This window comes from Stegostoma tigrinum, chromosome 13 (assembly GCF_030684315.1).
Source record: "Stegostoma tigrinum isolate sSteTig4 chromosome 13, sSteTig4.hap1, whole genome shotgun sequence".
Lineage (NCBI taxonomy): Eukaryota > Metazoa > Chordata > Chondrichthyes > Orectolobiformes > Stegostomatidae > Stegostoma > Stegostoma tigrinum.
In genome coordinates this window covers 65,850,800-65,874,141 of record NC_081366.1, presented here as the reverse complement: position 1 = coordinate 65,874,141, position 23,342 = coordinate 65,850,800, and the positions used below count along the sequence as shown (strand labels likewise).

Below are 23,342 nucleotides of genomic sequence, written 5' to 3'. Positions count from 1 at the left end.
ACCCATCTGGGGGAGCAGGGGTCCAAGAGACCTCAACCCCAATTTTAACTGGGGTTGCGACTGCAATGTTATGGAGCATGGATAAAGGCAGCCTGACAGGTCCCATCACAACTTTGGATGACGTTGAAGAAAATTCCAGTTCCCCAACCTTATCACCTGTTGATTTCAGTCCTCTGTCCAAATACAGCAGAACCTATTACATAGATTGTGGGTAGGATACATATCGTGGTTCAAAAACTGCTAAGAATCCCAGGTACAGAAGATGATTACACCATTGCAGTTGGGAGCAGGCTGGAGCAGGAGAGGCCCAAATGACTTTGCAGGGTCTGGAACAGTATTGATGTTCTGCACAGCCAGGTTAATTTTCACTTTAAGCTAACAATTTCTGACTCTGCCACTATACCTTGTCAGGCATTCATGCTGGAGATTATACTAGCATGACCTGGGTTTTAAACTGACAAAAGGTCCAAATGACAGACCATTAAATCTGTTTTTTCATATGGACTATCAGAGGCACCTTCCTCAACTTCAAAATCACTGTTAAAATGTAATCATAAAAACATTTCAAATGACAGAATCCTGCAATCAGTATAACCTGGAACAATCCTCACCTTACACCAAGTGCCCATTTTGACCATACAGAAACTTTATTTTGTGAATCATGAAAATGACAACTTGAGCAGAAATGTTCAAACATTTTTGACTTAGGTCAAATCAATTTGTCTCACAGAGCTTCAAATCACAATTCTCAACCGTTGCAATACACTTTTGCTAGACCTTGTTTCTGCTGTTTGCTGAGTTTTGCTTTAGGATTTATCAAAGGACATTGCTATAGGCCCAGAAAATTCAATCTAGTCAAAACATAATCTTCCTCAAGGCACAGATCACTATAATGTCAGGAGAAAAAAGGATTTAATATCCCAGGCTACAAAGACACTCTCAATCAAGATTTTGTTTTCCTTCTCTCCCCACAAGCCTCTAGGTGATTTTACTAAAAGTCAAAATTACTAAAAGGATGTCAGGATAGCCAGAAACCGAGTTTCCAGTGGCTGATGCAGCATGTGATTGAAGATTACCATCAACACCCACAGAGAATTTCAATAGTGTCAAACAGCTCCTATGCCCTAGTCATTGACACCCATCTTTTTCTCTAGCATTGCCTGGCAATAAAACAGCCTCATTTTTTCCAAGAGAAAGACTACCCATTTCCACCTCCATAATGTTGCAGACTCATTTTTGCCTCAGCCCTGCAACCACTGAAAACCTCCTTCAAAGCTTGCCACCCAGCTTTGTGTTCACCCAGTACTGTTGTGTCTGCTGATTTACATGATGCAGTGTAAAGCATTCTAGTGCAATGAGACAATTGTAAAACAAACTGGTTTATTTACAGTGACAGATGAAGTAGGACGATGTTCACAGCAAGTTTGTGGCATTACAGCTAGTTATTCTACTTTCCATCCAGTGTCTGTCTCCATGTCCAGAGTTCTTTGATGATCTATAAAACAAAAAGAGTTAAGACAACAGTACAAGAACAGCCATATAAGCTCACTAACCTACTCTGAGGTTTATATCCTTCAATAGCATCAGAAATTCCACATCAAGGTCTTCTATTCCTTTCTCCCTTACAAACTTATCTGTCACTTGCCCTATTGATCCTAATGTCAAACATGACTAACAAGCTACTTGCAATTTTTTCTTCCTTGAGAAAAACAACCCAGTCTGCTATAACTTCCCTGACAATTAAAACCTCTGGTATTTACTCTTCCTGAAGTAAATGCATTGTGCACTTTCTCCAAACATGCACTCTAGCTGAAGCAAGGTTTTACACAGGATTATTGTAACTTCACATTTTGAACTGTATCCCTGTGTGAATCCAGTCTCTTCACTTCTCTGACTTTATTAATTTGCACAGCTACTTAGCTGCCTAAGACTTTAGTTAAGCCACATTCAGAATATTGTGGGCAGTTCTGGTTGAAGCTTTAGAGAAGGTACAGAAGAGATAGACACATGAACAGGGGGAATAAAGGGACACAAATCATGTACAGGCAGATGGGATTAGTTTACAATGGCATTACAATCAGCACAGACATGGTGGGCCAAATGGCCTGTTTCTGTGCTGTACTGTTCTATGTTCTGTGAGTAGATAGAATAGCCTCCAACCCCTTCCATTAAGCCTCATTTGCTATTTACCAACAGACGCAGAACATTTGTTAATTTGATTACAAAGCACTGAAACTAGTGGCCACTAACAATACTGTACAATACTCGACCTACTGTGGCTACTTGGTAATTCCATCAATATCCTCAAACAAATATGTTTTTAAAATCACTTCTGACAATATTTACAGCCAGTGATGTTTTAACTCTAAAGATGCTACCTGAACTGAAGATGTACAGTATTTTATGTTTTCAAGAGAATTCCATTATCCATCGTATTTCATTTCTGTCTCACTATCCCATCTTGTCAAGAATGATTGCCAGATTTCACACAGTTATAAAACTATGAGCAGCAACAGGCAATTCCGGCAGCTGGGATAAATGCCCTTTCAGCTGTTCTATAATGTATTCACAAGTTAAGAAGTCAACTCAACAACAGCCAAGAATCATACAGCAAACTGCAAGGTTAACATGGTCTGAAAACATTCATGAACAGTAACCAGAAGTCATTCACTCACCTTTGGGTCTTCCACCCTGAAGCCATTTTTCACGTAGTTAATAAACTTCGACTCCAGTTTGGGAAGACCAACACCCTGAAAAGAGATGCAAAGTGACATTTTGCATTCCCACAATACAGAGTCTGTAATTTCTACACAAATAACAGCTCACCACTTCTACGTTCAATACCAAAATGATACAGGACAGCAATTGGAAACATTACATCTTAACTGACCATAATCTTCCAGAAAACTATTCAGCTCACTGAAGGAGCTATCCCACAATGTTCACTTTTCCTATAACCCTGAAAATGCCTGATGTGTCAGGACAGTACATTCCTGATCATAACCTGTTGCATTCACAAGAATTCCCTTTCTACTGATTCTGCTGGTTGCTGAATCGACCAATGTAAAGACCACGACCCTTTAAAACACCTTGTTTTGGTCTAGTATCTCAGTTCTTGCTGATCCCAGACAGTCACAACAAAGACAGAAGTGAGCAATTTCCAACCACTACATATCCAGTGTGTAGACAGAGAAAGATAGGATCAGACGTCAGTGTAATGCCACTCCCTCTTAAGAGACTCCTGCATCATGAAGAATGGTCATTTGGCGGTATGTTTAAAGGAGCCATTTACCCTGGAAAGCAGCAAAGAACAGTGACGTAGATCACTTGCATGGTTTCTTATTCTCCACTATAAAGTTTCTGTTACACAGAATCAGATTCCCCGCTCACAGCTACCTATGAATGCCAGTGCTTGAGTTGATGTACATTAAAGAAACTGCAGCAATTTCCAACAACTCACTTTTTCCAAGGAGGTCTTCAACTTAGTCTTGATTTCTTCTGTGGTCAGTGGGGCCTTTGGGGTTTTGGGTTTACTGCTGGATTCTGGAGTCTGGAGGGAAAAGCAAATTATGAGCACTCCATTGTTCCAAGAACAACACTTACTCCATACACCCTTTCTCTACTTTACGCAGCAAACAAATTGTACGAAGTGGCTTAAATACTCCAGTGACGCACAGCTAATGAAGTCTATTACCGAATTCCCGGTCTGCATTCAGGATAAAGAATGGTGGCAGTTTCACAGTCAAAGAGCAATGCTAATTAAAATTCTTACCATGAATGTGTTTGATCAACGTTATTGACATTTTTTTGGGGGGGTGGGGTGGTTGGGGTTAAGATTTTGGCAGTTGGGCATGATAGTTTCTCTGGCTATATACTGTTATTGGAAAGGCCGCTCTAAAAGCTACTTATTTGAACTGATTTATGTAGTTCATAACCTGATATAAGAAAAGGACAGGGCTTGAATTTCACGGTAATCTTTTAATTACCAAGTACTGGTTGTTTTTGGAACCTATTGCTTTGGATGAGCATAAGTGGAATATTGACTTTCTGTCCTAGATTGAAAATGTGATGTGACAGAATTCTTTGTCTTCACAATTGAAAAGGATTATCAAGATTAAATTTTTGTTTTCGGTTAATTGTGTTTTTCTATATTTTGATCTGCAAATTAGACCCTGCACATCGACCAACAGCTACAACGTACAGCAGTTTACTAAAAACTAAAGATACCTCAGACAGAGATACTTGGGGCGTTACGTGAGTTGCTGTTGGATATCTGATTTAACTGTCAATAGTGGGGACAATTTCTACAAATGACAATTTGTTTCTATTTGGAAAAAGAACCACTGAAATTTCCCTTGGCTTGCTTTTATAAACTTCCACACAGAAATCTGGCCATAAGAAAATAATGCACTGCTTTTAGCCAGAACATACAACCAAGTCTCTGCTGCCATAGAATCAAATGAGGCGGCACAGTGGCTCAGTGGTTAGCACTGCTGCCTTACAGCACCCAGGATCAAGTCCACCTTCGGCCAATTGTCCCTGTGGAGTTTGGACATTCTCCCTGTGTCTGTGTGGGTATCCTCCAGGTGCTCCAGTTTCCACCCACAGTCAGAAGATGTGCAGGTTAGGTGGACTGGCCATACTAAATTGCCCGTAGTAGCCAGGGATGTGTAGCTTAGGTGGGTTATAGGGGGATGGGTTTGGCCAGGATGCTTCAAGGGTCGGTGTCGACTCGTTGGGCTGAACGGCTTGTTTCCACAATGGGGATTCTATGAATAAAAGCAGCACATGATGTAAATGGAAAGACTGCTCGAAGGTGTAAAAGGAATCTCGGTTCATGAATCATAATAAGTTAGTATGCAGGTCCAACAAACAAGTAGAAAAACAAACAAGATAATAAAATGTGAGGCTGGATGAACACAGCAGGCCAAGCAGCATCTCAGGAGCACAAAAGCTGACGTTTCGGGCCTAGACCCTTCATCAGAGAGGGGGATGGGGAGAGGGAACTGGAATAAATAGGGAGAGAAGGGGAGGCGGACCGAAGATGGAGAAAAGAAGATAGGTGGAGAGAGTATAGGTGGGGAGGTAGGGAGGGGATAGGTCAGTCCAGGGAAGACGGACAGGCCAAGGAGGTGGGATGAGGTTAGTAGGTAGATGGGGGAGCGGCTTGGGGTGGGAGGAAGGGATGGGTGAGAGGAAGAACCGGTTAGGGAGGCAGAGACAGGTTGGACTGGTTTTGGGATGCAGTGGGTGGGGGGGGGGGAGAGCTGGGCTGGTTGTGTGGTGCAGTGGTGGGAGGGGACGAACTGGGCTGGTTTAGGGATGCAGTAGGGGAAGGGGAGATTTTGAAACTGGTGAAGTCCACATTGATACCATTAGGCTGCAGGGTTCCCAGGCGGAATATGAGTTGCTGTTCCTGCAGCCTTCGGGTGGCATCATTGTAGCACTGCAGGAGGCCCATGACGGACATGTCATCTAGAGAATGGGAGGGGGAGTGGAAATGGTTTGCGACTGGGAGGTGCAGTTGTTTGTTGCGAACTGAGCGAACACCTCCGCTCAGTTCGCAACAAACAACTGCACCTCCCAGTCGCAAACCATTTCCACTCCCCCTCCCGTTCTCTAGATGACATGTCCGTCATGGGCCTCCTGCAGTGCCACAATGATGCCACCCGAAGGTTGCAGGAACAACAACTCATATTCCGCCTGGGAACCCTGCAGCCTAATGGTATCAATGTGGACTTCACCAGTTTCAAAATCTCCCCTTCCCCTACTGCATCCCTAAACCAGCCCAGTTCGTCCCCTCCCCCCACTGCACCACACAACCAGCCCAGCTCTTCCCCCCCACCCACTGCATCCCAAAACCAGTCCAACCTGTCTCTGCCTCCCTAACCGGTTCTTCCTCTCACCCATCCCTTCCTCCCACCCCAAGCCGCACCCCCATCTACCTACTAACCTCATCCCAACTCCTTGACCTGACCGTCTTCCCTGGACTGACCTATCCCCTCCCTACCTCCCCACCTATACTCTCTCCACCTATCTTCTTTTCTCTCCATCTTCGGTCCGCCTCCCCCTCACTCCCTATTTATTCCAGTTCCCTCTCCCCATCCCCCTCTCTGATGAAGGGTCTAGGCCCGAAACGTCAGCTTTTGTGCTCCTGAGATGCTGCTTGGCCTGCTGTGCTCATCCAGCCTCACATTTTATTATCTTGGAATTCTCCAGCATCTGCAGTTCCCATTATCTTAGAAAAACAAACAGAAGCTTTTCCGTTGTTACAAAAGTGATGGATCATAAACGGAGAGATATTCTGCTACATTTGTACGAGGCGCTATTGAGACCATGAACAATAACAAAGTTGCTGGAAAGCTCAGCAGGTCTGACAGCATCTGTGAAGGAAAAAAAGGAAGAAACAGTTAACGTTTTGGGTCCCGTGACCCTTCCTCAGAACAGATGGTTGAGACCATATCTGGAATACAGTCTTAATCTCCTTATCTCAGAGCAGTTCAGAAAGGGTTTACTCAACCAGTACCTGCAATGGAGAAATTGCTTTATAAGAAAGGGTTGAGACTATATCCATTGGCATTCAGAAGAATAAGTGGAGATTTTTTTGACAGTTACTAGGTCCTGACAGGACTTGACAGGATGAATGCTGGAAGATGTTTAAAATTAAAGGATCCCTTACTTAAGGCAGAAAGAAGACTTTTTTTTTGGAAGTTGTCTTTGAAATTTTCTTCTAAAGAGCAGTGAGGTCAGGTCATGGAATTTTTTTTATAACAATGGGGCAGATAAGATTCTTGATACGAAAGAATTGCAGATTATCAGGATTGGGTGGAAATACCTAGGGAACATACTTGAACTAAATGTTTTATCTATTGTCAAGTTGTGGACACAGTCAGATCAACCATGGGCTTACAGAGTTGTGGAGCAGGTTTGAGGAGATGAACAATCTGCTCCTGTTCTTCATTCAAATGCTGTACATCTTGATGGCAAAAGATGTACGTGTAGGTGATCCTGGGACATTAGGCACAACACTAATTTAACAGCACAAATAGTTCATCCTGCAAATTTTTCTTTTCATTAATAAAAGGGATCTGGATGTCACAATCAAAGACTGTTATCCTCAAATTCCCTAGAGGTGTCCTAATATGCTTTACTTATCCCATGCAGTCAGTGTAGTACAAACACACGCACATTGCTGTTAACTAGTTCCAAAAATCTCAGTTACGGTGAAGTTCAGGAATATATTTTCCAATCAGGATGTTGTGCATTTTGGAAAAACTGCAGTGTCCCCAGGCATTACCTCTGTTTGGCAAATTCTTTGAAGCAGACTTGTCAAGTTGCTGCAATCTTATAGATAGGTGTGTGCATGTGTGCACATGCATATTAAAATGAAGAATATGAGAATGTTGGTGCTGCAGGCAAATGCAAAGACTTTCATCTCATTTCTCACTTAAGGCTTGCAATCCTAGTCCTCCTCAAACTCCACAGTATCTCCACTTTACAAGATACATAGAATAAACAATACTTAAACATACCAAGAAAAGGTCACTAACCTTGGACTGCTTGTTAGCTGGTGTGGGTTTGGTGGGTGTTTTGCCATTTTGTTTGGGAGTCCCTTTCAATCCAGGTGCTGCCTTGAGCGGAGTTTTTTGAAGAGGCTGCCAACACAATTGGAAAGATAGTTTTTCCTATCTACCATCCACAGTGATATCACAGACAAGTATGTGATGTCTTATTATGACAATTCTAATGAAGTCTCAGATTTCACCAGCCCTCTTACACAGGCAAGATGCCAGTCTGAAATTCTCCCACAATTTTTCACTCACATCTCTCGAAAACCATTAACCATCCTTGCAAATGGCTCATTTTACAGACCACGGTGGAATCCTGTCAAACAATGCCCCTGTAATATACCTTGCAACTAATTTTAATGTTTTAAGTGCTACATGAAAGCAAGTAAACGGTGTAGACCCCAAAAGATAATTGAGAGCCACTGGACACACTACAGGCACTGTATCACAAGTGGATCTTGCAGTTGCAGCATGCAGTCACTGACAGGGAGCATAAAGTCTGCAAAGGTCTGTCTCTAGCCTCTTTCAACGTAACTGCTCGGATTACCTTTTTTGCCGGGGTGACCGCTTTCTCATCTTCACCTTCCTCGTCATCATCCTCCTCCTCCTCGCTAGAACAAAGAAATTTTCTTCAGTGAGATAGTCACCACTCTAGTCACATTTCCATGCAGTATACATCTCTTACCCCAGAAGATCTCCCATGTGTTAGCTTCACTGTCACACAAACCTGTTCTTAGTTTGAATTGTTGACATTTAGCTACAACTTCTAATATCATGGCTTTTTAATACTATCTAGGTTTTTGTGATCTAAACCAACTTATTCAGCTTAAAATAAAAACTACAGCAGATAATTTTGAAATTCATAAAGACTCAAACTCCAGAGCCTGGACTGCAGATTCCTTCCCTAACTGATATTCTACCACTAGATTCTTATCGTAGCTTCCTCCAGACCATTTCAGGAACAAGAGGGATCACGCACAAAGGGACTACAAAACTTCCTACAAAAAAAGACACAGTAAGAAAGCATGACTTAACACTCACTCGTCATCTTCATCGGAATCTTCCACTTTCATTTTCTTCTGCTGAACAAAAGAAAAATCTTTTAGCACCAAATCATTGTAGCAATTTTTGATGCAGCTGCAACACAAGGGACTGGGGAGAAAGAGAAAGCAGGGAAATGGAAAATAATTGACAAGAAAGGAAAACATTTCTTGACACGGACACATAAAACGTGCGTAAAAATTAATGTCCATAAACGCCAAACAGTGCACAAACACACAAAATAAGTGTTAAGCACCAACTTATTGCACTTCCCTAGGAACCTGTGGTGACATAATAAGGTGAAATTGTGATAAGAAACACATTAAGACACCATGTGACAATTTTGCCATGTTGATCAGTGAGCGCAGCTTTAGTGAAGCATTTGGCACGTACCTGCATTACTTTGGATGCTGTAGCAGCTGGTCGCTTTACAGCTTGTTTCGGTGTTTTGTCCGCCAGCATGCTGTCATCCTCAACATCAGACTCCAAATCATCATCGTCCAATGCTTAAAAAAAGGATAAAAAGATTAAAGCCATCCTGATCTCCCTTTCAAAGGCTCCCTACTGCCTCAGAAATTGACGACACAATCCAATCCAAGAAGTCTTTCTTGAGATCACAGACTTGCATCAACAAGCTTGCTAGACCTGCTAACTGACTCTCAAAGCCAAGTGTAATTTCAACAATTTGGTGGCAGTGATACTCCATATTCTCTTCGAAAGTTACTAATGCCCACTTACCAATGAGGTGCTGGCCACTTATGTATACAGGACCCGCTCCAGATTTGAGCCTGAATGTCACGGGTGGTGCCATTTCAAATCCTCCCAAACTAACCTGTGTCAAACAGAATTAAAAATTATCACAAAATTGCTTTTGCTGTGCAAACCCACCCACGTACGTAAAACACTTGCCATATATACAACTCAAGTCGCTCAAAGAATCAACACTGCCAAAAAACATTTTGTTATCTATATTATAGTTTGCTGCGATGGCCTTCAGGACAGGAAGCTCATCAATGGATATCAAAACACTTTGATCTGTTATTAGCAATTCAACATATGAAAACTAAAGGGCAATTAAATCAAAACTTCAACACAAAACTACCCCTCGATGTTGTGCCCAAATGGTCCATGAACAGAAACACCAGCAACACCATACTCAATAGAGCAATCATAAAACCAATGCACGTCAACACAAGCCACATCTAAATATCAGAAGCTGGAAATCTGAAAATCAAAAATCTCAGCATGTCTGGCAATATCAGTTAACAAGTTCAAACATTAGCAACTGGCCTTTGAGTGATAAATGGAATGAACAAGGGCTGCGTTAGTCTAGCTCAGAAACACATTAAGCACATACTAAACCAGTGAAACCCCTAAAATGGCTGGGATAGACATATTTAATCAGTTCAGTTTCACAGGATGCTAACGACAAGAGCACAAAATATTTTTGGGATGCTGTCTGGCAAGATGTCCCAGTTCTGTTCAAAGGATCCTGCCAAGTACAATTCAACTAGTATATTTCCTACATTAAAGCGACAACAACAAAAACAAAATACTGAGCCAGCCACAAAAATTGGGATATGGTGAGGTTGTGAAAGCTGACATATACAAATGCAAATTTTCTTTAAGGGCAGTAAATTCCCAGTTTCTTTCCCTAGACTTTTCCCCAGGGCAGGATTGGCTGCCCCGAGGGGTCATAGTTTTAAGGTGTTAGGAGGAAGGTATAAAGGAGACGTCAGAGGGAGGTTCTTCACCCAGAGAGTTGTGAGCGCATGGAATAGTTTACTAGTGGTAGTCGTGGAAGCAGAGTCATTAGTGACATTTAAGCGATTGCTGGACATGCACACAGACAGCAGTGAATTGAGGGGAATGTACGTTAGGTTATTTTATTTTTGGATTAGGATTATTCCACGGCACAACATCGTGGGCCGAAGGGCCTGTACTGTGCTGTACTTTTCTATGTTCTTTCAGTAACCTGGTAGGAAGCAATTCAAACTGTAACCATGACTTACTCTCTTCTGGAGATCCCAATCTAAGTTTGACGCATTATTCTTTTTGATCAACAACTGGATACTCACTGTAGGCTGCACTGACATCTTCAAAGCTGCCAAAGTCACCTTTGTGTTCTTGCCTTCAGAGTTTAAGCCTTCTGCTTCGACCAGATGCAGATCATCACTTGCCCCAACACCAAGACAAACCTGTAAAAGGCAAAATCAGAGGACACCCATTAAATAAAGCTAAAGATGCAGTCACATCAGAAATCACAAAAGACAAGCATTAATATAAAGTTGTGGTTGCATTGAATATGTAGGACTCCTAGGTTAAATATTAAAAATAAACTCAAAGTTTTGACAAGCGTGCCAGAATTCCCTAGCGTTTCAAAATCAACTAGTGTACATACACAGCACACCAATACAATTCACACAATCATGAAAGGTAAATGTTCAGAATGTTAATCCCCATATGACATTCATGATCTGCACATTTCCAGTATTATTTGTACACTTCAGACTCATCTTCAACATTCAGACTTAGTCATTTGCTTCATTTGCAGTCAATATTTGCTAAGTTTGGGGGAAAAAAAAAATCGGCCAATTGAGCACGTTTAAACCTTGTGATCTTAATTGAAACAAAAACAGAAGTTGATGGAAAAGCTCAGCAGGACTGGCAGCACATGTATAGCGAAATCAGAGTTAATGTTTCAGTTCCAGCGCCCCTTCCTCAGCTCAATTAAAATCCAACTGTCGTGCTAGGAGAGGTGTGTGGGTTGTAGGCAGCATTTATTTGGCACATTTTTACACACACTTTCCATAGGTCAGAAAAGTGAAAGAGGCATGAAACCCACTCACCGTCCTCAAAGAAAGCTGATGCTCAGAATCATCGTCTTCCACCTCCAACTTGTATTCTTTGTGACCGGCCTTTAGCTCACATCCTGAAGAGGAAAATATCTCTCAGTCAGCAAATTCAAGATGTAAAGACATGCAACGTAATGCGCTCTTCACTTGCAGACAAGTGGTTTTCAGAGATAGTAGGAACTGCAGATGCTGGAGAATCTGAGATAACAAAGTGTAGAGCTGGATGAACACAGCAACATCAGGAAAGCTGACTTTCGGGCCTAGACCCTTCTTCAGAAATGGAGGAGGGGAAGAGGGTTCTGAAATAAGTAGGGAGACGGGGGAGGCAGATTAAACATGGACAAAGGAGAAGATAGGCGGTGAGGAGACAGACAGGCCAAAGAGGTTGGGATGGAGCCAGTAAAGATGAGTGTAGTTGGGGAGGGGATAAATCAGTCCAGGGCAGACGGACAGGTCAAGGGAGAGGGATGAGGCGAGTAGGTAGGAGATGGGGGTGGGGCTTGAGGCAGGAGGAGTGGATAGGTGGGAGGAAGGACAGGTTAGGGAGGTGGTGACAAGCTGGGCTGGTTTAGGGATGCGGTAGGGGGAGGGAAGATTTTGAAGTTTGCAAAGCACACAATGATACCATTGTGCATGGAAACCCTGCAGCCCAATGGTATCAATGTGGATTTCATAAATTTCAAAATCTTCCCTCCCCCTACCGCATCCCAAAACCAGCTTGTCCCCACTTCCCTAATCTGTCCTTCCCCCCACCTCAAGCCCCAGCCCCATCTCCTACCTACTAGCCTCATCTCGTCTCCTTAACCTGTCTGTCCTCCCTGGACCGACCTATCCTGTCTCCAAATCCCCACCTACACTCACCTTTACTGACTATCCCCACCTCCTTGACCTGTCTCAGAGATAGTAGAAACTGCAGAAGCTGGAAAATCTGAGATATCAAGGTGTAGAGCTGAAACAACACAGAAGGCCAAGCAGCATCTTAGGACCAGGAAGAAGGATCTAGGCCTGAAACGTCAGCTTTCCAGCTCCTACAATGCTGCTTGGCCTGCTGTGTTCATCCAGCTCCACACTTGTTATCCTTGACCTGTCTGTCTCCTCTCCACCTATCTTCTCCTCTGTCCATCTTTTATCCGCCTCCCCGTCTCTCCCTATTTATTTCAGAGCACCTTTACCCTCCCCCATTTCTGATGAAGGGTCTAGGCCCGAAACGTCACTTTCCTGCTCCTCTGATGCAGTGTCCATCCAGGTCTACACCTGGTTATCTCAAAGTGGTTTTCAGCATTGCCCTAAAAGATTGCTATTAAAGGTTCAGACTCATTAATAACAGTCAACACTCTACGTATTTTTAAATGTCCTGAAATACAAAGCCAGATCCACTGCAATCACGTACAATTACAAGGTCTGGTTTGGACACCATCAGCTACAGGGGAGGATCCAGTGGATTCATGCGGTGTGATCTACTGCGACCCTCTCTCGGCCTGACTACCCCACCCCACGCGTCCTGGGGCCGCACACGTGTTCCAGTAGCCACATGGCGGGTGGCGGCCCCGCTCCGGGAACGGGAGGACACCTTTGTTCCCGGGCCGGGGGACACGTTCCTCCTCCTCATCCCTGGTGGTCTTACCGAACAGAAAGCTCTGCGGCCTCAGCGGCGCTGCCGTCGAATTCTCCAAGTCACACTCCGCCATCTCCGCTCGTTCTAAGGACCCGCGCCCGCCCGCTGACCGCCTTATATACGCCCAGTCCTCCAACCCCCAAATCCCGCAAACTCTCGTGCGAGTCTCCGGAACAAGGGCCAATCAGAGCGGTCGTTCGATCCAGAGGGCGGGGACGGAGCTGTCCATCAATGAGCACATGACTCCAACGGGGCCGGGTTACGTCATGAGAGATGAATCTAGTAAACCCTACGTGGCACAAGCACCGTTCAATGGCATTGCCGTCACTGAATCCTTCTGTTCGTACACAGGGCTTGTGCACAAGTGATTGAGGACTTGCTGAGGTGAGGAGGAACGCAGCAGACACCAAAAGATCTGCACGATGCCCTCATAAGAATGGGATACCATGCTCAACTCAGTCACCAATTCTGATGTGCCACAGCGAAAAAGCACAACGATGTCCTCAGAAGACAGACACAGGACGTGATCGATAGAGTACCCTTCGTCATCCAATACTTTCCTTTGCAGCTTTCAACATGTCATCGATGACAACAAACATCTCATCAAGATCATCCATATGCCTCAATTTTTTGCCTTCAAACAACCACCAAATCTTAAATTGACCATCATTCGCAGCCTTAATAACATTACACAGCCCTGCCACAGCAATCTCTGAAAGTCATGCCAGATCATTGACATGGCAGATACTCATGTGACTCAGCCAATATGGTCTACCTTATTCGCTGCAGGCAAAGAAGCCCCAAGGCATGGGATATTGGCGAGACCATGCCAATGCTACGACAATGGATGAATGGACACCAAATGATAATTGCCAAGCAGGAATACTCCCTCCCAGTCAGGGAACACCTCAGTGGTCAAGGATATTCAGTCTCTGATCTTCAGGTAATCTTCATCTGAGGCGGCCTTCAAGATGCACAACAATACAGAATTGCCAAGCAGAGACTTATAGCCATGTTCTGTATCCATGAAGATAGTCTCAATTGTGATTCATTTGCATTACATGTAAACCCACCATACTGTTCTGCATCTATTAAATCTTTCTTACCATCCTGTTTTGATACCATCAGCTTGATAACTTATTATGATCTGTCTACCTTAATTAGTTTGTACAGTTTTCATTTACTTGTTACTTTGGTTAGACCCTTGGAATGGAACTGTTAATACCTTTTAGGTTATTCCAGCCATTTGGTTTGTTTCCAGCACCATTTCCTTTAAATTTTTTCGTAAGAATCTCTCTGCCTCAATTAATTGGATCATAGGTTAACCCTTCACTTGCTATTCCACCATTGACACTTTACTCACCAGCAGAGACTTGTTATTCAGCCTGTAGACATTCCACTCACACCATTTATATGATCTTTTGATCTCTCTGCCTACAAATTCTGTGCCTGTGTGCTTTTAGAGTCATATAGTAATACAGCATGGGAAACAGGCGCATCAGCCCAAGCTGGTTAATGTCACCCATTCAGCTAGTTCCAATTGCCCGCATTTGGTCCATATCCCTCTAAACCTTTCTCATCCATGTACCTATCCAATTTTTTTTTAAAATGTTGCTATTGTACCTGCCTCGACCACTTTGTCCAGCAGCCCATTCCATATACACACTGCTTTGTGCATGACAAAGTTGCCTCTCAGGTCCCTCTTAAATCTACTACCTCTCACCTTAAACCTATGTCCTCTAGTTTTCAATTCCCCATCCCTGGGGGAAAAAAGACTACATGCATTCACCCTATCCATGCCCCCTCACCACATCACCTGACGAAGGAGCCATGCTCCAAAAGCTTGTGATTTGAAAGAAACCTGTTGGACCATAACCTGGTGTCATGTGACTTCTGACCAGCTCTACATAGGTTAAGTAAACGGGCAACAATCTGGCAGAGTGTAATGTGAGTAAATGTGAAATTGTTCACTTGGGCAGGAAGAATAAGAAAAGCAAGCAGTGTGTTACCTAAACAAAGACTGGCTGTTGAATTACAAAGTCAAGAGAGATCTAGGTGTTGTAGTGAATGAGTTATAAAAACTTAGCATGCGTGTACAGTGTATCAGTAAGTTGGCTGATGGAATGCTATACTTTATCACAAGAGAAATTGAACATAAAAGTAAGTACCTTATGCTTCATAAAATCAAAAGAACTGCAGATGCTGTAAATCGGGAACAAAGGAAGGGTTTGAGGAAGGGTTCACGGACCCGAAATGTTAACTCTGTTTTCCCCTCCACACAGGCTGCCAGAGCTGCTGAGCTTATCCAGCAACTTTGTTTTTGTACCTTATGCTTCAGTTCTATAGGGCTTCTGTGTAACCATATCTCAGAAATGCGAGCGGATTTGCTTGCCGTGTTTGAAGATGGATGCAAGTACATTTGAACATAGAACATAGAACAGTACAGCACAGAACAGGCCCTTCAGCCCACAATGTTGTGCCGACCATTGATCCTCATGTATGCACCCTCAAATTTCTGTGACCATATACATGTCCAGCAGTCTCTTAAATGACCCCAATGACCTTGCTTCCACAACTGCTGCTGGCAACGCATTCCATGCTCTCACAACTCTCTGCGTAAAGAACCTGCCTCTGACATCCCCTCTATACTTTCCACCAACCAGCTTAAAACTATGAACCCTCGTGCTAGCCATTTCTGCCCTGGGAAATAGTCTCTGGCTATCAACTCTATCTATGCCCCTCATTATCTTGTATACCTCAATTAGGTCCCCTCTCCTCCTCCTTTTCTCCAATGAAAAGAGACCGAGCTCAGTCAACCTCTCTTCATAAGATAAGCCCTCCAGTCCAGGCAGCATCCTGGTAAACCTCCTCTGAACCCTCTCCAAAGCATCCACATCTTTCCTATAATAGGGCGCCCAGAACTGGACGCAGTATTCCAAGTGCGGTCTAACCAAAGTTTTATAGAGCTGCAACAAGATCTCACGACTCTTAAACTCAATCCCCCTGTTAATGAAAGCAAAAAACACCATATGCTTTCTTAACAACCCTGTCCACTTGGGTGGCCATTTTAAGGGAGGTGGTTCAGAAAAGATCCAGAATTTGATACATGGAATGAACATGTCGTCTTCTGAGGAAAGTGATTAAGAAGTTTAATGGGATACCCTCCTTTACTAAGAGGAATTAAAGATAAACTCTCAGAAATGGATCATAAAATTAAGGATGTTACACTATAGTCAAACTGAGCATTGGTGAGACCACATCTCAAATGCTGTATGCAGCTTTGACTCCACATTTAAGGAAGAATGTAATCGCATTCTGGTAGTTCAGAGGAAGTTTATCAGATTGACATCTGGATTGGGTTATCTTGAAAACAGGTTGTAAAACCTGGGCTTGCTTCCTCTAGGCACGAGAAGAATGTGGGGGGAGGGGTGATTCGGTGTGGAATCTTGACAAGCTGGACATGGAAAGAATGTTTCCTCTTGTGGGTGAGTCCAGAAATTGAGGGTACTGTTTTAGAATTAGGGATAACCGTTTTAGGACAGAAATGGCGGGGGGGGGAGGTTTCTTTTAAAGTTGTGCAGCTTTAGCAGATATAGTTTAATTTGAATAAATGCAAAGTATTGCATTTTGGTAAGACAAATAAAGGCAAGACTTATATAATTAAAAGTAGGACTTTGGATGGTGTTGTAGAACAGAGAGACCTAGGGGCTCAGTTCCATAATTCTTTGAAATTTGCTCCATGTATAAATAGGGTGTTAAGTAGGTGTTTAGCACACTTGGCTTCATTGCTCAGACATTCGAGTAAAGGAGTTGAGACATTATGCTGAGATTTTACAGGACACTGTACTCCAGAAGAGGCCTCATCAATGTCCAGCTCTTGCTGCCCTGCAGGTGTCTTTTCTCTCAGGTGGGGGATTTTAAGACTGGGGACTGTTTTTTTAGGTGAAGCGTAGTTTTAAGATGAGAGGGGAAAGATTTAAAAAAAGACATGAGGCAATTTTTCTTTCTCACACAGCAACTGGTTTGTGTGTTGGATGAAGGATGTGGGTACAGTTACAACATTTAAAAGACATTTAGATATATACATGTATAAGAAATATTTGGTTGGATAGGGGCCAAGCGCAGGCAGGTGGGACTAGTTTAGTTTGGGATTATAGTTGGCATAGACTGGTTGGACCAGAAGGTCTGTTTCCGTGCTGCATGACTGTATAACTCCACCTCATAATGGGGTGAAGGTATAAGATTCCTTGCCAAGCAAGAATCTAAAGGTTAACAAAGTGTGGAGCTGGATGAACACAGCAGGCCAAGCAGCATCTCAGGAGCACAAAAGCTGACGTTTCGGGCCTAGACCTTTCATCAGAGAGGGGGATGGGGAGAGGGAACAGGAATAAATAGGGAGAGAGGGGGAGGCGGACCGAAGCTGGAGAGAAAACAAGATAGGTAAGAGATTACAAGAGAGTTGCAGTGGGAGAGAGATTTCCTGAGGTCTCTCCCTATTTATTCCAGTTCCCTCTCCCCATCCCCCTCCTGATGAAGTGTCCATGCCCGAAACGTCAGCTTTTGTGCTCCTGAGATGCTGCTTGGCCTGCTGTGTTCATCCAGCTCCACACTTTGTTATCTTGGATTCTCCAGCATCTTCAGTTCCCATTATCACAAGAATCTAAAGGTTATTAGGGATAACTGAGAATATGGAATTCAAAACACAAACAGATCTTATTGAAATGAAACAGCAGGCTCAGGAGGCCAAATGGCATATTTCTGATCTTGGTTCATATGTTCATAAATAGTAGGTCAGGTTACAAGGCAGCTAATTATTAAGGGAGGGAGAGACAGTGCCACATGCAAAGATGGAAGGAAGGAGGAGCGGAGGGAAGAAGTGAGGGGGAAGGTAGGGGAGGGGGAAGGTAGGGGAGGGGGAAGGCGGGGGCTGGAAGGATGTTGGGGGGGTGGCGAGAGAAAGAGACGGAGGTATAAGGACAGGGAAGGCAGAGAGACAGAGAAAAATGCTACTAAGATTAAGCTGGACACATACACACTGAGGGTCTGTTTGGGTAGGGCATAGACAATAAAAACTCTCCCTGCTCAAAATCTGGATACACACTGAGCCAGATGAGAAGAAAAAGCCAGGCTAACAGTCAACTTGCTTCTAAATACACTTTTGTATGAATTCCACTGAGGCTAGCTTTGAATGTGTTCACCTTTGGCGGCGCACATTTTAACCTAGATTTAAGTTATTATTTAACACTTCAACAATGCACTCTCCCCCTACATGTACATCCCCTTTTTAGCTCCTCATTGGCCTTTCACCTCTTTTACACCCCTTTAACTATATTGTATACAATTTTTTGGGATTTTCTCAAATGTTGGCTGCTGGTCTCTTTAGACTCACTATTTGCATTGCTTTTTAGTTTCTCAAGTCCCCATTAAACCTTGTGTGTTCAGCCTGGTTCTCAATTGTATTTTCTACCCGACACCAGTCAGAAATACATTTTACTTCATCATCATCATTTTGATTTGTCATCCAGGGATTCTGGCTTCATTTGAACAACTGTCCCCCATGTCGGAATATACCTTGACCCACATCTGAAGTACCTTTGAAAAGGCAAAAATAGAATTACATCAAGAGGAGGAAAAATGATAAAGGATGTGATAGCAGGCTATAAAAATTAACAAGATTAGGCAAAGTCAACATATATTTATGAAAGGGAAATCATGATTGACAAAGTTACTGAAGGCTTTAGGAGAACATATTAGTGGAATAGATAAGTGAACCAGTGGATGTGGTGTATTTAGGTTTTTGGAAGGCTTTTAATAAAGTCTCATTTAAGGGTTAGTGTTCAAAATTAAATCACATGGTGGTGGGGTGATACACTGGCATGGATTGAGAAGTGATTAACAGAGACAACAATAGGGGTAAATGGGAGTTTTTTTGGAATGGAAGAAAGTAAATGGTGGGGTATCACAGGGATCAGTGCTTGGTCCTCAGCTATTTGACACTTACGTGAATGATTTAGATGACAGAATCCAATGTAATACTTCCAAGATTGCTGATGCCACAAAATCAGGTGTGACGGTGTGGTAAGGAGAACGGTTAAGAGGCTTCAGGGCAATTTAGACAAGTTGACTGAGTGGGCAATCACATGGTAAATGAAATATAATGTGGATACGTGCAAAGTTATACACTTTAGTCGGAAAAACAGAAGTACTATTTAAACAGCAATACATTGGGAAACAGTTTACAAAGGGACCTGAGTGTCCTTGTTCACTAGTCACTGAAAGCAACCATGCAGTTGCAACAAGCAGTTAGAAATAGTATGTTGGCCTTCATTGCAAGAGGATGAGAGTACAAGAGCAAGGAAGTCTTGCTGCAGCTGCACAGGGTTTGTGGAGACCACATCTAGAGTCGTGTGTGTGGTTTGGTGCCCCTACCAAAGAAAAAATATATTTACCATACAGAGACTGCAATGAAGATTCACCAGACTTGGCAGGTTTTGTCATATGAGGTGAGAATGACTAGGCCTCCGATATTCACAAGAGTTCAGAACAATGAGAGGGGGTCTCAATGAAACATGTAAAATGCTTGCAAGACAAGACAGACTGGATATAACCGTAGTTTCCCAAAAGCACTGCTGACATGGCTTGCTTCTTCCACAACCATGGATTCCCACCCAGTGGTTGACAGGATCCCTCAAGTGCATCCAATCTACCACCTATGCTCCCCATCACCCACAGCAGCATGATCGGATCTCCTTTGTCCTCTCTCTTCGTCCCATCAGCCTCCACATTCAAAGAATCATCCTCCGCTATTTCAGACAACTCCAGCAGAATGCCAGCATCGAACCCATCTTGCCCTCACTCCCCCTTTCTGAATTTCACAGGGATCATTCCCTCTGGACACCCAAGTGCGTTCTTCGACCATCAACACCATCCCTCCTTCCCACGTAACCGAAGCAGGTGCAACACCTGGACCTTCACCTACTCCCTGCTCACCGTCCAAGGGTCTAAACAGTCCTCCCAGATGAAGCAGCATTTTCACTTGTACCTCCTCCAATCTCAGGCATTGTTTTCGCTACGCCCAGTGTAATCTACTCTACATTGGAGAAACCCAATGCAGACTGAATGACTGCCTTGCAGGATACCTCTGGTCTGTACACAAGCATGACCTCAACCTTCCCATATCTAGTCATTGTAGCACAACGTCCTGCTCGCATGTCCACTTGTCTGTCTTCAGCATGCTGCAGTGCTCCAGCAAATCACAGCACAGACTGAGGTAAACACATCTTATCTTTAGACTGGGTACTTTACAGCCTTCTGGACTTAATATTGAGATCAACAATTTCAAGTTGTGAACCAAATCCCATTCCTTCCCTTTCTTTTAACTTTACCTTTTACGTTCTCTGTCATCACGTTCTCTCTGTCCATCCTCCATCCCAGTGTGGACTATCTGTTCCTTTATAGTCTGGCAGTTAGATACACTATTGTTCTGCCATTCTGAAATTCTGATCACTTAATCTGAACTGTCAACGTCTTTTCTCTCCTAGCACTCTACACTCCAACCCACCCATTCCCCCCACCAAACTACAGCATAAGTACTGTCCCCACCACACTTCACCAGCTCTGAAGAAGAGTTATCTAGACTAGTAAGAAGTTAGCTTACTCCTTCTCCATGGATGCTGCCTGGCCTGCTGTGATCTCTGGCATTTGTTGTTTTCAGTACAGATTCCAGCATCAGCACTTATTTGCTCCTACGCTGCATACGGGAATGGTGTTACTTCTAGCAGGGGTTCCAAAACAGGGTAACACGGTAGTGGCATTCATGGCAGGCCCATTTCAGACTGAGACAAGGAAAAATATCTTCATACAGGATGGTGAATCTGTAGAATTTCCCCACCACAGAGAGCTGTGAAGGCCAAGTCACTGAATACATGTAAGAAAAAAGTAGGTAGACTTACTAAAGCTAAAGATGTCAAGGAGTATGCAGGAGAGCAGGGTATAGCATTGGGATAAAGACTCGGGCATGGTCATGTTGGATAGCAGGGCACACATGACGGGCTGAATGGCCTGTTGCGGCTCATATTTTCTATCTTTCAATGAAATTATACAGAAAGAACATCCTGCATTATGTCCTGACTGTCGTGAATACATCACAGACCCTTAAAATTAGACAGGAGCAGGAACAGTCCACAAATAAAAAAGGTGAATTTCAGTCATTGAACAAAATTTTCAAAGTTATAAATAAAAAATAATGCAGGAAAAGAGAATGTGCTAACATGTTTAGCTAATCTTCTTTAATAGAAACGCAACAAACAATATCTGAATTGGGATAGTTACACCAAAAGCCTACTTAGAATCTTGAATCAGAAACAATTCTGAGTGTTATAATTCAAAAGATAACATACTTGGGAGGAAATAAAGACTACCTGAAATACCAGCTGATGAGGAATGGGCAATGGTCTATCAGGTGATAGTTCCAACCAAATAGCATTATAAAATTTTACAAGTGACTCAAAATTCCAGTGTCAGGTCTCTTGGATAATCAGAAAGCACAAGCTAAAATACAAAAACATTTTTAATCGGCCAGGATTACATGTGATGTAATGTGGTGTGGAGCTGGATGAACACAGCAGGCCAAGCAGCATCAGAGGATCAGGAAAGCTGACGTTTGGAGTCGAGACCCTTCTTCAGAAATGGGGGAGGGGAAGGGGAATCTGAAATAAATAGGGAGAAAGGGGAGCGGACAGAAGATGGACAAAGAAGATAGGTGGAGAGGACATAGACAGGTCAAAGAGGTGGGGTTGGAGCCAGTGAAGTTGAATATAGGTGGGGAGTTAGCGAGGTGATAGGACGGTCCAGGGAGGACGGACAGGTCAAGGAAGCAGGATGACGCTAGTAGGTAGGAGATGGGGGTGGGGCTTGAGGTGGGAGGAATGGTTAGGAAGACGGGGACTAGCTGGGCTGGTTTTGGGATGCTGTCGGGGAGGGGAGATTTTGAAGCTTGTGAAGTCATATGATGTGATCAAATTTTGCCACACTTGCCAACAATATCAAACAGTAGGAGAAAGCACAAACATCAATTAAAGTCTATTACCAGCTTTTTTGAAGAACAGATGAGCAGGCTCTTAATAGATTGTATTGGACCTTACTTAAAATCAGGAAGATGAAAGAGAGAGATGGGTCTAGGCCCGAAATGTCAGCTTTTGTGCTCCTGAGATGCTGCTTGACCTGCTGTGTTCATCCAGCTTCACACTTTATTATCTTAGATGAAAGAGTATCTTTTAACAGTTATGCAAGATTTCCTGATGAAATGCCTTTGGGAAAAGTTACAGTTGGAATGATAGTGCAAAGGTTAATTCTTTCATTTTTACAAGAGATGAATATCCAAAGAAGTACAAACAAATCAAGGTAAAAACAGTATATCACACATTGCAAGAAATAATGAATAATTTGAGATTAAAAGAATTTACATCTTCAGTGTTATGTTACCATTATAAGGTGAACCTCAAAGTGAGATTGAATGGTTCATACAAGGCAGTTACAAGGGGTAGTAAAATTATTTACCTGGCAGATACTCTAGATTAGAAGAAGAAAAATCTTATGTCGTATAAACATAACATCTATCCTCAAAGGGAGGAAGATAAAGAGCAAGTATTGGAGGTGGTAAGAGTAGTGGAGGATGACAGAGATAGGTGAGGTCGATAGTCCATAGAGTGAGCCTCCTAAAATTCAACAATTCCATACTGAAATGACATACTTACATATTTAAAGGACAGACTATTGGAATGTCTAGTAAGGCAACTAAGCAAATTCGAGGATATCTGTAGAGATATATCAGGATGTAAGGCATGATGTAAATGCAGGGGAATCACTACCAATAAAATAACATCCTTAATCAGGCCTGGAAAAAATGCTCAGTTGGAAGTGGAGATCCAGTGCTTGCTATCAAGCACCCAACTGGCTAATGGTGTGCCATTATTTAAGAAAGGCTGCAGGGAATTATCTGGCAACCAAAGACCGTTGAGCCTAACATCTATAGCAGCTAGTTTGTTAGAGGGGGTTCTGAGACACTGGATCTACAGGTATTTGAAGAAGCAAGGACTCAGTCAGCGTGGCTGTGTGTGGGAAAAATTGTGCCTCACAAATTTGATTGAATTTTTTGAAGGGGTGACCAAGAAAGTAGGTGAGGAAATTGTCTCCATGGATTTCAGCAAGGCCTTTGACAAGCTACTGCATGCTAGGATGTTGAGTAAGGTTAAATCTCACAGG

General features: G+C 43.1%; 1 protein-coding gene across 2 annotated transcripts; it reads right to left on the bottom strand.

The window, feature by feature from the left end:
• Window positions 1–1,363: 1,363 nt before the first annotated feature.
• LOC125458446 (nucleophosmin-like) lies at window positions 1,364–13,223 on the bottom strand. 2 transcript variants are annotated; one of them, XM_048543712.2, is made up of 11 exons: window positions 13,089–13,223; window positions 11,459–11,541; window positions 10,688–10,807; window positions 9,348–9,441; window positions 9,003–9,115; window positions 8,610–8,650; window positions 8,116–8,179; window positions 7,551–7,655; window positions 3,461–3,550; window positions 2,676–2,750; window positions 1,364–1,495 (listed from the first exon to the last, which is right to left on the bottom strand). In XM_048543712.2, the coding sequence occupies exons 1-11, from the start codon at window positions 13,150–13,152 to the stop codon at window positions 1,448–1,450; spliced, it is 897 nt and encodes a 298-aa protein (XP_048399669.1). In that variant the 5' UTR covers window positions 13,153–13,223; the 3' UTR covers window positions 1,364–1,447. The 2 variants fall into 2 exon arrangements, with proteins under 2 accessions (XP_048399669.1, XP_048399670.1); XM_048543713.2 differs by having other exon boundaries at window positions 8,610–8,647.
• Window positions 13,224–23,342: the final 10,119 nt, after the last annotated feature.

Coding starts and splice junctions, on each gene's coding strand:
- LOC125458446 (XM_048543712.2), bottom strand. CDS start 13,152: ATGGCGGAGTGTGACTTGGAGAATTCGACGGCAGCGCCGCTGAGGCCG. Junction 8,180..8,609: donor GATTCCGATGAAGATGACGA/GTGAGTGTTAAG, acceptor TCTTTGTTCTAG/CGAGGAGGAGGAGGATGATG. Junction 7,656..8,115: donor CGGTCACCCCGGCAAAAAAG/GTAATCCGAGCA, acceptor TTGTGTTGGCAG/CCTCTTCAAAAAACTCCGCT.